This window comes from Sebastes umbrosus, chromosome 6 (genome assembly GCF_015220745.1).
Source record: "Sebastes umbrosus isolate fSebUmb1 chromosome 6, fSebUmb1.pri, whole genome shotgun sequence".
In the NCBI taxonomy this organism is placed as follows: domain Eukaryota; kingdom Metazoa; phylum Chordata; class Actinopteri; order Perciformes; family Sebastidae; genus Sebastes; species Sebastes umbrosus.
Window position 1 is genome coordinate 7,080,500 of NC_051274.1, and position 13,097 is coordinate 7,093,596.

A 13,097-nucleotide genomic window follows, 5' to 3' on the forward strand; every position below is an offset into this window, starting at 1 on the left:
CAACATGGCTGACGGTTCACAAACTTTCTTATTTTACAGCTAAACAGTACACTACGAGATGTTTCTGTAAACATTTGAGGCGAGGACACCGGAGGACACAGAGGCACATGATGTTTTTCAGATTACCTGTCTCATGCACTACTGTCAGGATATAGTGACCATTTTATAAAAATACATTTTTGTTAATCATATTTGCTCCATTTCTACCAACTGCAGCTTTAAACTGCTTTGAAATATACAGGAATGTTCTAAAGAAATTGAGAAAAATATGCGATTTTTGTGATTTTCAAACATTTTATTGAGATTTCAATAACAAACAATGAAACAATATTTTAAAGCTTTAACCAGTTGTACAAAAAATTTGACACATGTATTCTGCTCTGTTGAAATGAGACACATTCAGCTGATGACCAAACAAACTATGGAAGACAGATCAGAAGAAACACATGATCAATAAGCACATGAACAAAAATATATCAATGTTTTTTTTTGTTTTTTTGTTTTATATATCATTTTTGATTTTAAATACAGTCAAAATCAGATATTATTCGATGACAGATGACGCCACAATGCAGGTTTCCCTTTCAACAGCCAGTGCAGGCAACAGACTCACAGATCTCACAGGCATCAGCGTGGGTAGCCACCAATGCTGAAAAAGTGGGGGAAAAAAACATTAACAAAAATATTCAAAATCATTCACTGGGCACCATGAATATCCACAGAAAATAGCATAGCAATCTGGCCAGTAGTTGAGATATCTTGCTTTGGTCCAAAGTGTTGCTCAGATAGTCTGAACATCTTTAAAAGCTCAGTATGCTTCAGATAAAGTGTGGCCATTCAGAAGTAAAGTACAAATATCTCAAAACTGTACTAAAGTACAGCACTTGAGTAAATGTTTACTTAATGCTTTCCACCACTACAAATCAGACCATCACAGAATTGTCTTTAAAAAATGGACGTTACCCAGCCTGGCCAGAGATGCTCCAGCGTCTTTCCTCAAACACAGAGCTCTGAAGTCTTCGGGCAGAGCCGGGTGAGAACACACAGCTGCTGCTTTGGCCTCCACCAGCCGGAGCTCCTCATCATCTCCAGTCATCAGAGTCCTCAGTGCCTTCACTGACTCCAGAGAGAAGTGAAAGTCTCCCTCCTACAAGTAATGACACGCTGTTAGCTGATGAGCACACGTAGAGCGAAGCTGGAAATATCACAGGACACTTGCATTACAGTCATTTTCAATTGGCACACCTGGTAACCCACATGTTGATATATGATCTCTAAAACAGTAGCAAATGATTAATTAAAGGAATAGAGTTCCTGGGATCTATTAGCAGGAATGGGATATAATATTCATAACTGTTTTCATTACTGTATAATCCATAATAACCTTCAGCATAATGTACTTCAAGTGTTCTGAGAGAAAACTAGACTGCACCTCCTCATGGCTTTGTTTTCAGGCTTTAATAAATCTAGCCCTGTGACCAATCACAGGTAATTTCAGAGAGAGAGCGTTCCTATTGGCTGTGCTCCGGCTGGTGGGCGGTGCTTGTTAATTCCTCAACAGATCTCAACACGGCTGCTGGGTCACAAACTTTCTCATTTTACAGCTAAACAGTACACTACAAGATGTTTCTGAAAACATTTGAGGAGAGAAATAGGCATTAACGTAACAGAATATTGATTCATATTTGATCAGCGCTGTCTAGTTTGACCGTTTATAGTCAGAGTTTGCGAGTGATTGACAGCCGGCTCTCATAGACGGCAGCTGGACGGCAGACTCCAGATCAGCTCTGACTGGTTGTTTTCCTCTGGTCTGTGAAATCTTGCAGATGCCGTTAGGAGCACCAGAGGACACAGAGGAACATGATTTTTTTTCAGATTACTTGTCTCATGCACTACTGTCAGGATATAGTGACCGTTTTATAAAAATACCTTTTTTTTAATCATATTTGCTTCAATCTCGCCTACTGCTGCTTTAAGAGCTGTGCAGAGGTGAGAAAGGAGCCAGGGTTTGAACGTCTCTCTCAGCTCTCTTTTTTTTTCATTCTTAACACAACTATTTGTCACTTTTCAAGTAAACAACCGATTGCGACACAGCTTTGCTGGCTTTTCACTCCGCCTTCCTGTGAGGCCGTTTGAAACACCTTAACACTTTGATTTGGTCAGACAACATGTGGTATGAGCTAGTTCTGAACGAGAATACCCGACCCTTAACCTTTTACATGAGATAAGAGCAACATATTACTTAAAACATACATGTGGACAATAACAAGCTACCACCAACATGTTGTATGTACAGTCATTTGAGAAGCTCCTTCGAAATAATTTGTGTCAATGTCAGAGAAAGCAAAACCAACCACTCATAAACAACTTTTCTGTTATAATAATATATAATCAAACCGCTACTGAAAAACAAGAAAATTACAGAATTCACATTGACAGAATTCCAAAAACAAAATCACACATAAACTTTAGACTGACAGGTTTATTTGGTTTCAGGCGTTCTTACCGTGACAGTCACCGCGCTGGAGGACCGGCACAAAACTATGAGGAGGACTGACACACAGATGATGGTCTTCATCTCGCTGCTTGTGATGTATAATAAACTTCTTGTTGTTCCTCTGTGAGTGTCTCTCAGCCGTGCTCTGAACACCGTATTGCTTCAGAGTATTTATAGAGGGGTTGGCTGGTACAGAACATGCATGGGCGAGGCCTGAAGGCTAGTTAATGATAAACAACAGGCACTGTTTATGATGTCATAAAAGCTCCCCTGTTGTACCATACTGTGGGAAAAGTGATGGATATTTGTTGTTTTATGTTCGTGTTGCTGATTATCATGTGCACAGGACTCTGCACTGTATGATGAAGTGGCTTCCACTACCCTTCGACAAGGTAGTTACGTAAGGTTAGACTTCTTTTTCTCTACATGGGAAATGCTCTATATACACAGATGTCTGCTCTAACATTAGTCTATGTTTAGAACAGCATGTGCACTATATCAGGGGATATCAACTACATTTGTCCAAGGTGCCAGAGGTTTTCTAAGCAGACACTGTGGGGGCCGGACTTTTAAATTAAAAATAATTTAATTAGGCCTTTTTCTGTTGAAGTCACTGAAAAAACAACAACAAAATGTTAAAAAGAGCATGTGAAAAAAATAAATAAACAAAATTAAAGGGACTGTTTGTAACTTTTTAAGCGTATAAATGTACCGGGTTGGGACACATGCGCGCTCGCACATGCGCGCTCGCGTGTGGCCGCTGTACTCTGCTCCTCTGCCTGCTTGCCTTCACTCAGACAGCGCGTGTTCTCGCATACTCGCTCCACCTCTAGACGTGAACGCGCGTTCACTCCACACTGCAGAAGACTTCATAGCTCTGAGAATATCGAGTGAATGTATAGTGGACGTTTGTATAGAAATAACTGCTGCAGCTCCTCCAGACCAACAGAGGTTTCACATGTCTTGTGAAGTGACGGGGCTCCGCAGCAAGAAACATTGTCTTCTCGTTACCGACCGGGTGCCGGTGTCTTCTTGTTCCCTCCGGCTGCGGTCGGGAGATGAGTTACTCGCTGCGGAGCCCCGCTGCCTCAGCCTGTGCTGAGGCAGGAAAAGCCAACACTAGGATCAGCAGTGATTCATGGAGAGACCTTCGTCTGGTCAGCTAACATTACTGCCAAGCAGGTAAAATATAGAGTGATATTGTGGTTTTAGCTGACGTGTGTTGCCTCACTGTTTTGAGCGATGCTGGTTCATGTCTATTTAGAGCGAGCGCAAGCGCGAGCTCGACACTGACCTTCGTTGATGTCACGGCCACAGGTGTCGCTGTTAACAAGCATTTCTGATTCTTACAAATAGTCCCTTTTAAATAAGAGCATTTGAAAAAAATATTATCATATTAGATGAGAGTTATGAGTCCCTATTCTTGCATGGAGATACGGCACAACCCGCGTTCCATTTATTTTATTCATTTTAACAGCTGAACCCTCAGATGTGCAATGTGCTAACACTGACGAGTTAACGTTGGCGCTAGCATTCGCAGCTAACAGAAACCTTGCAACTGATTAGCTTGACTAAAACGTCAGTCAAACCTGCGTTTCTGTATTAGCCAAGTCCAAATAAATTATAATTACCTACCAAGTGTCTCCTCTCCTCTGTCACTCTCTTGGTCCATAATGTATGTAGTGTCTTGTCTGCATTTTCTCACTAGCTCGCCCTTTTCCTCCGCCACGCTCAATCACCTGCAACTGTTTTGACATTTTAAATTTTTGACAGACCTTCAAAGCAAGCAATGGCGTTGGTCGTGACTAGAATGTAACACGCAAATTGCGAGATGGTTAAAGTTAGACGTTGAACTAAAATAGTTAAGGTTAAGCATTGACCTTGAATAGTTAAAGTTAGTATAGGGCGTCGGGCAGCGAGTCTCGAGTTTTAGCAAGTTATAAAAAACATAAAATCACCTTTTAACCACATGCTTAATGACCTGCAATTTTACGGAAACACTTTGAATGACTACTGATTTATGTAATTTTACATGCATTTCTTCATTATCATGAACAGTAAAATATCACCTCACATTTATTGTAAAATAACATTTAAAATATATACAAATACAATAAATTGCCATTAAAAAAACACAATATAAAACCTAATTATTTGCATTTTTAAAGGTGAACCTTTAATTTACTGCAAATATCTAATATTTTTTCATTGTTTTACGAAAAAAGGAAAACAAATTGTAAAAATAAAAAATACAGAAGATTTCCTGTAAAATTACATTTTATAGTGTATATCATTACATAGCAAATAGATGTTTGAATCTATATTAACCCTAAAGGAGCCACCATACACCCGTTTTTGTCTTTTTTAGGGGGGTACATGGGTTCATCAGTACATCAGTCATAAATCAGAAATAAACATTCATTAATTTTAATTTTAATTAGTTCATTAAGATTTGGTCCTAAATTTAACCATTTTTTTACCACCCGAAAATTTATAAAAATGATAAAAAATTATGAAAAACGCCCTCTAAAATACCACATTAAGAAAGCAAAACCTTGAGGAACTTTGAATTATTATATTATATTGAACACCGTTTCTTGTGTATGTATATGGGGTGTTATATCGTAGGGTTGTTCAATGGATAGCCTACTTTTATGGTCACCTCAGTGTTAACTGTATGTCTACCAATATGTAAAAAACTTGCATAAACATGTATATTGATGTTTACATGTACATTTTCACTTAATAAACACTTAATTAACGCTTAATGAACACTTAGTAAACATTAATACCACAAGTTTTTATTTAGCATGTTATTTTGTAATGGCATTGAAAGCGTCTTCACATGATTCCCTGGTGGATTCAAATCTTGAAAAACTTGACCACTTGACATTTCAATGAGTTCCAGGTCACACTGCAGGCACATAAAGGTTGAAGAGGAATACTGCCACGTTGTCCATTAACCAAACACATCTAAAGAAACATTTATACATACGATCATCAGTTTTGCTTTGCTTGTGCTAGTTAAAGACTCCTTTGGAGATCTGGAAGACTAGATGATAAAATTGGTATTATAAGCAGAGGAGTATTAAATAAATAATATTAGAATACAATAATCACATGAACCCAAGAGAGCATCACATGACCACTGACCCAACAATTGAAAACTGCCATGTGTTTACCACATCAAGCTTCCCACTGCATTAATCCTTGACACAACCCCCCCAAACCTGTTCTAAGTTGAGTTCCTGTCTTTATGAAGTAAAGAATGGTCTGCCAGCTATCCTTGTCACCCAGTAAGTGTTGAGTCCAGGGGAATCAAACCCTGGCGACACACCTTTCTCGTTGAAGAGGTAAAAGTTGAAGAGCTGTCTGTCCTGTGCCTCCAGGGAGACGGAGGCGCTGTTAACCTTCAGCTTGCAAGGGTACGGGCTCTCAAACACTACCCTGAACACCCTGTCCTGCAGGTAATCCAGCCGAATAGTTCGGTACTTGATTGGGACAGTTGTGTCCACCTGTGGTCCAAACTGCTGCATCACCAGCACCCCATCTGAGTCCACCTTAATCTCATAGAAAGTCATATTCTTGTAGGTGAAAAAGCCCACATATGGAGCTGGGTCGGGCGGCGGTCTGAGAGTTCGTCGAGCGTCCCTGAAAGCTCTCTCTACTGCGGGGATGAGATAGCTGTAGGCCTGTCTCACAAGGTCCTGGTCTGCAGGCCGAACCCCGGCCATCAGGACCACCAGTCCCAGTTTGAGCCGTGGCACCAGGGAGAGGGTGGCCGCATAACCGTCCAGGTCGCCGTCCTTCCTCACCACGTCATAACCAAACTGCTCGTTGATCTCCCACGGTGTGCCGGTGGAGTTAGCGAAGTAGCCGCTGTGGCATTTGAAGACCGGGGTTAGCATGGTGTTCATGGTGTCCTGGCGGAGCAGGGTCCCGCCGTATGCGCCGAGAAGAGCCATCATGAGCTTGGCCATGTCAGCTGCTGTGGAATACATTTGGCCTGCAGGTCGGTACCAGCCGAGGTTGTAGAGGGGAGCTGGCTGGCCATTGCTGTACACACCCACAGCCATCTGCCTCTGAATGGACGGAGTTAAGCTGAAACCTGTGTCCTCCATGCTGAGCCGCTCCAGAACATTTTTGGACACCCAGCTCTCAAAGTCGGAGCCAGTCACCTTCTTGGCCAAGACGTTGGCCAATAAGGAAAAAGCAACATTGCTGTAGTGGCATCTGAGGGAAAAGAGACAGATGTTCACAAATTCCCTCTAGATACAAAATACCAAAAGGATCCTTGTTCTATACAAAGACATCAACATCTTTCTTTTCACACCATAAAAATGCACAGAAGGTTTAAAGTCACCACAGTCAAAAATAGAGCAACACAGGAAGGAAACAGACTTACTTGGTGCCTGGATCTGCCACGAGGATATCATCCTGTAACAAATTAAGGGCTGCCTCTGTGTCTCCGCTCCAAAGAAGATTAGTTGACCTTAATCTTCTGGGTAACCCTGTGAAAATATTAGAAAACCTTAGTGAGTAAAACATTCATCCATGAAGTCTGTATCTGCAGAGACCCGGCAGGCCTCTGCCTTTATTTTCTCGTATCTGTTCATTTTGCTGTGTTCGTGGTGTCAGCCTCTATAAAAACATAGCGACCAGGTTCCAATGTTCCATCGTAAGCACTCAGCCAATAGGAAGCTCCAAAAATGGTGAAACACAGCACCGAAAAAGCGCAAATATAGTGAGGCAAAATGCCAAGGGGACAAAGCTCGTTCCAAAACGCACCCGATTCAACTGTTATCAGGCCATTAAATAGGCGTTATCAGTCGCTATAAGCACCGTAGATTTGGGTCATTAGGGGCCTACTATACCTACTACATTTAAAAAAAAAAGTGAAAAAGGTAAAAGTGAAACTTAAAAGCAACACGTTCTAAGATGTTGTAAAACTGAATGAAATGTCACCTTTTGAACACAAACAAAAAGGCTTCTTAGGTTTAGGCAAAAACAACAGTTAGGTTTAGGCAATAAAACTACAACTTCACTTATTTAGGTTTAGGCAAAAAAATAAGTGTTTTGGGTTAAAATACCTGGGAACACAAAGACAACTACACATTATTGGTTTCACACAGGATGTGAATTCCGGTCTCCTGGGTGAAACTTTTCCTCGAGCGCCAACATAAGATCGACTTTTTTTTTGTTCGGAATGTAATGTTTCCCTCAAGATGAATACTAATAAGTGATTCTGATAGATTTGTACCCTCAGCAGGGCTTCCCCTCTGTCAATCCCTCCTCTTCAATCTGAGCATACCGAGCTCATTAGCTCTATATCTGGACAAGCTCAGTGTAAATATAGCTTCTGTCTCTGTTCGTGTGAGTCCAGGTTATCTAAGGTGCTGTTGTGGGCGGTAAAGACATGTCCTTAACAGAAGTTACATGGCGAGTATGAGAGTCTAGACCTACATTTTGACCAATGTGCTTCCTTCACACACTGCTGCTGAGCTATTTGACTGTGATGTAATGGGATGGTAGGAAGTGGAAGCACCAGTTACACAATGTAACAGCTTTGTTATGAACTTGCCACTTCGAGAGGTGCAATGCAGCATTTAGTGGAAATGCAGGAAATCTTGTGTCTTTTGTAGTAAAGTAAGGGTGTGGAGGTCAGGATGGTGGATGGGGATAGTGCATTGAATTTTCATGAGGCAAACTGGAGTCCTGTCAAAGACCAGCAGCTAATGATTGCTTTTTTAACCCTTACCGCAATCTTTCATTGACAGCATCTGATACCCCCCTTACAAAAAAGTAGTATACATCAAGTTTATTTTATGTATACTAATATCAGTGTACTAGTAGTATACTTTAAAATGTACTTCTTGGGACTAAATTGGCTCACTTTTTAGTCTATAAAAGTGTACTTTAAGTGTAAGAATAGTAAACTTTGAGTACACAATACATCTAAGTTGTATTTTGCTCTGCAACTATATTATGAAGTGAACTACTACAAGTGAATATTATCTCTCTCCGTTGACTACCGTTCATATTTTTTCCGAAATAAGGTCCCGTGGGAGTGCACCAGAAGGGGCGGGACTTCGGCTCTCTATCGGGAGCACAAAAGGGAGGTAGAGGAACTTGATTTTTTTTTTTTTTTTTTACATATTATCTGTCTCGTGTACTGCTGTCAGGATACAGTGACAGTTTGAGCAAATATGACAATAAGTTATTTTCATTAACTGTAGCTTTAATGTTGATTATCAAAGATGGTGGCCACATCATTAAAAACATTATTTGTGTGGTTACCAGAGAGCTGGCTGGCCATCCTGCGCAGGCTGAGTGCAGGATAGCGGTGGCCGAGGGTCCTGGCTGACGAGGACGCCGGTCCCCCACCTTTCCACAGCGGGTCCTTAATGGTGAAGTTGTCCGCATATTTCTCCAGAGGGTCGTCCAGAGATTCCACCACGCCGTCCTCCCACAGCTTGTATAGCATCAGTGTGGGGAAGATCTTAGAGAGGCTTGCAATTCTGTAATGACAGTGATTAAAGTGAGCGCAACACATGCATATTCTGATTGATTTAATTTACCCTGGTTTAACAATAACATTGCTGCTGCACAGATTAGACTTAAGCATTTCATTTATTGAGTGGTTCAGTCTCATTGATCACAGGTCCTATATGAAGCTTAATACAATGAAGGTCTAATCCTAATACTAACTCTAAGCCTCAGATCAAATGGAAGAATTAGACGGCACATTACATCATGTGGTAATGATTATTGTTCAGATGGAGTTGCTAATGGACTGGCTGAGCAGCTTTTAGGACTGATATCATTATGTGGCATTTACACAAATCACCACTTCCCTTTTGTCATATCTGTGTCATAATTTATGTTAATCTCTTCCACACCTATTCTGCGGGTGACTGTAAATCTCACCTGTACACTGTGTACTCGTTGGGTGGTGAAGAGAAGGGGTCGCTTCCGTTCTTCTTGCCAAAGTTTCCATTCCACAGAACAGAGTCGTTTAAAACCACGATGGCTGATATTGCTGGCAGCCTGGCGGCGTGAACGCGCGTCTTCAGGAGTACATCTATCTGTTATAGGAGAAAAATTCAGTACGACTTAACTATAAAACTATAACAATATCTAGAATATCCACATGGTAAAACATTTTAACACAAAAAAGAAAAAATGAGTTGAAAGAGATTCACCCTTTCTAAGGCCACCCTCAGTGATGTGATGGGATGTTTGAGGGGCACTGGTTCAGGAAAGAGAGGGCACATCTGCTCAACTGGTGTTTGATTTACAACCACTTCTGTGGAAAAAGGGGAAGAAGGCAGAGTCATCATGTATGAAACATGTAGACACAACTTATCTATCTGTCACTGTTGTGGATATACAGTACACCCTAATTGTACAACCACAGATACGCAGTGTGGCGGTTTGGCAGGTCCCATGCAGGTGTGACTGTGGATAACTTGATGAATTAGGGCTTTGCAGAAATTGATCAAATGTGTAAAAACATTTTGACCATTTAACTCAGCAGTTTGTTGTCAATCCGTCAAAAATAGACTAGTTCCAGGACCTGTTTAGCGTAGTGTAGCACAAAGACAGGACAGCCAAGCTCATTCAAAAGTAACAGCCTACCTTCCAACATCTCCAATGCTGTCTACCCTTACAAAAAAGTAGTATACTTCAAGTTTATTTTACAAATTAAACGTAAGTATAGTTCAAGTATATTCCCAAGTATACTTTATGTAATAAATATCAATGTACTAGAAGTATGCTTGTAAGTGTACTACTTCAATACTTCTTGGGACTAAATTTTCCCACTTTTTAATTTATAAAAGTATACTTTTATACTTTTATCCTTTAAATGTAAGAGTAGTAAACTTTGAGTACACAACTAGTTTATATCCAAGTTGTATTTTGTACTGCAACTATAATATGAACTACACTACAAGTGAACTTATAGCCCTTGTAGCCCACGTTTTATGAAAGCACACTTTAAAGTATACTCTTAGTAAACTACTAGTTTAATAGTTTTTTTACTGCAAGTATACTTTATCAGTGAACTTATAGTACTTAGTCCAAATATACTTATACTTTCCTGTATACTTTTCAGTATAAGCCAAGTATACTTGGAATTTTCTGTATACTTGCAAGTAAACTGAAAGTAAACTCTCTTATTTTAAGTTTAAAAGAAGTATACTAGTAGCATACTCGAATAAACGTCTTTTTTGTAAGGGTATTGCTTATGTTGTATCTTGTGTGATAAACACATGCAGAAAACAAAACAGTGTAGTTTAGCCATTATAGTGTTTGGTTTTATCAACTTTCAGCAAAAGAGAGAAAAAAGAAAAACGGACAAAACTGAACTGCATGAACTGCATGCTTCCCTCTATTTGGGATTTGATGGACATAAAAATAATAATTGATGATCTTTTCTTCCCCGTCAGAGATCTGTCCATCTTGTATTTTACATATTTTCTGTCGACTGAATAAATCTGGCAAACCTGAATCTTGATAGCCTCGCCTCTCATTTGGTTATCTTTTCGTCATAAGTCAATTAATTCCACTTTAGATGCTCTCCACATTTATTCCTCAAGACACCTAAGGCACGACAAATCTTCAGACAATACAGAAGAGTCTTAAAGGGTTGGTTTACTGAAATTCTGAAAGAAAAATCTATTGGTAGTCGTGCAGATAGTTTTGGTTTCATTTTTCCAGGTCACTATATCCTGATAGTAGTGCATGAGACAGGTAATCTGAAAAATGGTGCTCTAACGGCATCTGCATGATTTCACAGATCGGAGGAAAACAACCAGTCAGAGCAGATCTGGAGTCTGCCGTCCAGCTGCCGTATATGTAGCTGTCAATCACTGGCGAACTCCGACCAAATAGTCAAACTAGACAGCGCTGATCAAATAGGAATCAATGTTCTGTTACTGTAATGTCTATTTCTTGCCTCAAATGTTTTCAGAAACATCTTGTAGTGTACTGTTGAGCTGTAAAATGAGAAGGTTTGTGACCCGGCAGCCTAACATTTTTTACAGCCTGAAAACAGAGCCATGAGGAGGTGCAGAAGTCTAGTTTTCTCTCAGAACACTTGAATTACAATATGCTGAAAGGTTATTATGGAATTTTTGCCCAATGTTGCCAAAAAGTTTCTGCCTACTGAAGCTTTAACTAATACAGTCTTATATTAGGGGAGTATTCTGCAGTTTGTAAAATATATGTAACTATTACATGTATTACAATTAAAGGTCTAAAACATAATTTATAGTATTGGTGGTAGTAGGGAATACAGTTTTTTGTTACAACAAAAATCCAGCATGTACACACTAGCTGTAAAACAATCATATTGTGTAGTTCAAGTTCTGTAAATATGTCAACCTGCTTTCTATTTCCCATGAGTACCAGGTTATAAAGCTGACTTGTTTTTATTACAGTATGTGACTTATTGATTCCTTCAGGCACAGCGTGTTTGACATAACCAGACCGTACACCTTGAAGCCAAATTCTGATTTATATCACATACAACGCATGAAGCCGGTGACCTGACATTTCTGGCACTGCTCAGCTCCACCTTCGCTCCTCCTCCTTGTCACTCGGCAGGAGTTAAAATCTGCTTTAACACGGTTTCTAATCCTGCTGCCACTATTTCCAGCTTTGCGTAATCCTGCTGCAGCTCCTGTAAACGAGCAATCACGCCAAAGAGGCTAAATATGGCCCAGGTCCAAAGGTAATTCCAGGTTGGAAAGTCAAACTGTATGTCTTTAAAAAAGTCTATGTGTGGGTGTTCTGAGGGGTTTAATCTGTGTTGGCTTGACAAACTTTACCTCTATTCAGCTTTGTCTTCCTATACTGCCATATGAAGCTGCAGGTCATGACCACGGAGAGCAGAAAGAAGACAACCATGCCCAGCATGGTCCATTTCACCTTCATCTTGCCTACTGGTTGTTACAGGCAGCAGACAAAGTCTAGAAAGAAATGTTAACGTTAGTAAAACATATTAAAGAATGAGTGTACCTCAACATAAAGCACAAACCTCTTAGGCACGTTTTTCATGACATTTGACAAATACTTTTCTTTGACATGTTTAGTTTTCCAGAAAAGATTACATGAAAATTGCTTTCACAAACAGCAGCTGCAGGACAGATCATTTAGCTTACCAAAGGAGGGAAGACATTATCTTTGTGTCATTCTTCATCTTCAGACTGCAAAAATCCCCAATTTCATTTCCTGCGAGGTCCACGGGACTGCGTGAACTCAGCTCTACTGCTCCTGAGCATTCACTGGCCACAGAGCATTACCTACATGTACTTAATCCTGACTGTGATCCCTGGCTCCAGATGAAGGGCCGATTCTATTCCCACTCCACGGTGACATCATAATCTGCTGGGAGATTCAGCCGTATAGAGCCAAATGTATAAGGAAGGGCCGTGGAACGGAAACCTGCTAAGCGCTCATCCTCAACAATCAAATCATCTGACATTCTCTGGGGTTAATTCCACGCACGCATCACTCATCCACTCACTGCCCTTCATCATAGTATCAGAAGGATGCCGTGGGGAGGGTTAAATGTCATGTGGGCATAAAGATTTAC

The 13,097-nt window shown here is 40.4% G+C and overlaps 2 protein-coding genes across 2 annotated transcripts; both read right to left on the reverse strand.

Moving 5' to 3' along the window:
• Positions 1–281: 281 nt before the first annotated feature.
• On the reverse strand, positions 282–2,699 carry LOC119490024 (guanylin-like). The gene is made up of 3 exons (XM_037773159.1): positions 2,507–2,699; positions 964–1,147; positions 282–649 (listed from the first exon to the last, which is right to left on the reverse strand). Exons 1-3 carry the CDS (start codon positions 2,576–2,578, stop codon positions 585–587), a joined length of 321 nt encoding a protein of 106 aa, XP_037629087.1. The 5' UTR covers positions 2,579–2,699; the 3' UTR covers positions 282–584.
• A 2,114-nt stretch (positions 2,700–4,813) lies between these two features.
• LOC119490160 (putative beta-lactamase-like 1) lies at positions 4,814–12,778 on the reverse strand. Its single transcript, XM_037773383.1, has 7 exons — positions 12,664–12,778; positions 12,331–12,471; positions 9,700–9,803; positions 9,425–9,582; positions 8,795–9,015; positions 6,903–7,008; positions 4,814–6,730 (listed from the first exon to the last, which is right to left on the reverse strand). Exons 2-7 carry the CDS (start codon positions 12,434–12,436, stop codon positions 5,752–5,754), a joined length of 1,674 nt encoding a protein of 557 aa, XP_037629311.1. The 5' UTR covers positions 12,437–12,471; positions 12,664–12,778; the 3' UTR covers positions 4,814–5,751.
• Positions 12,779–13,097: the final 319 nt, after the last annotated feature.

Excerpts from the sequence above, each read along its gene's own strand:
- LOC119490024 (XM_037773159.1), bottom strand. The coding sequence starts at position 2,578 with ATGAAGACCATCATCTGTGTGTCAGTCCTCCTCATAGTTTTGTGCCGG. Across the intron at positions 1,148-2,506 it reads CCAGCGCGGTGACTGTCACG|GAGGGAGACTTTCACTTCTC; the intron begins GTAAGAACGCCT and ends CATTACTTGTAG. Across the intron at positions 650-963 it reads AGCATCTCTGGCCAGGCTGG|CATTGGTGGCTACCCACGCT; the intron begins GTAACGTCCATT and ends CCACTTTTTCAG.
- LOC119490160 (XM_037773383.1), bottom strand. The coding sequence starts at position 12,436 with ATGAAGGTGAAATGGACCATGCTGGGCATGGTTGTCTTCTTTCTGCTC. Across the intron at positions 9,583-9,699 it reads TGAGGGTGGCCTTAGAAAGG|ATAGATGTACTCCTGAAGAC; the intron begins GTGAATCTCTTT and ends CTCCTATAACAG. Across the intron at positions 7,009-8,794 it reads GATGGCCAGCCAGCTCTCTG|GGTTACCCAGAAGATTAAGG; the intron begins GTAACCACACAA and ends ATATTTTCACAG.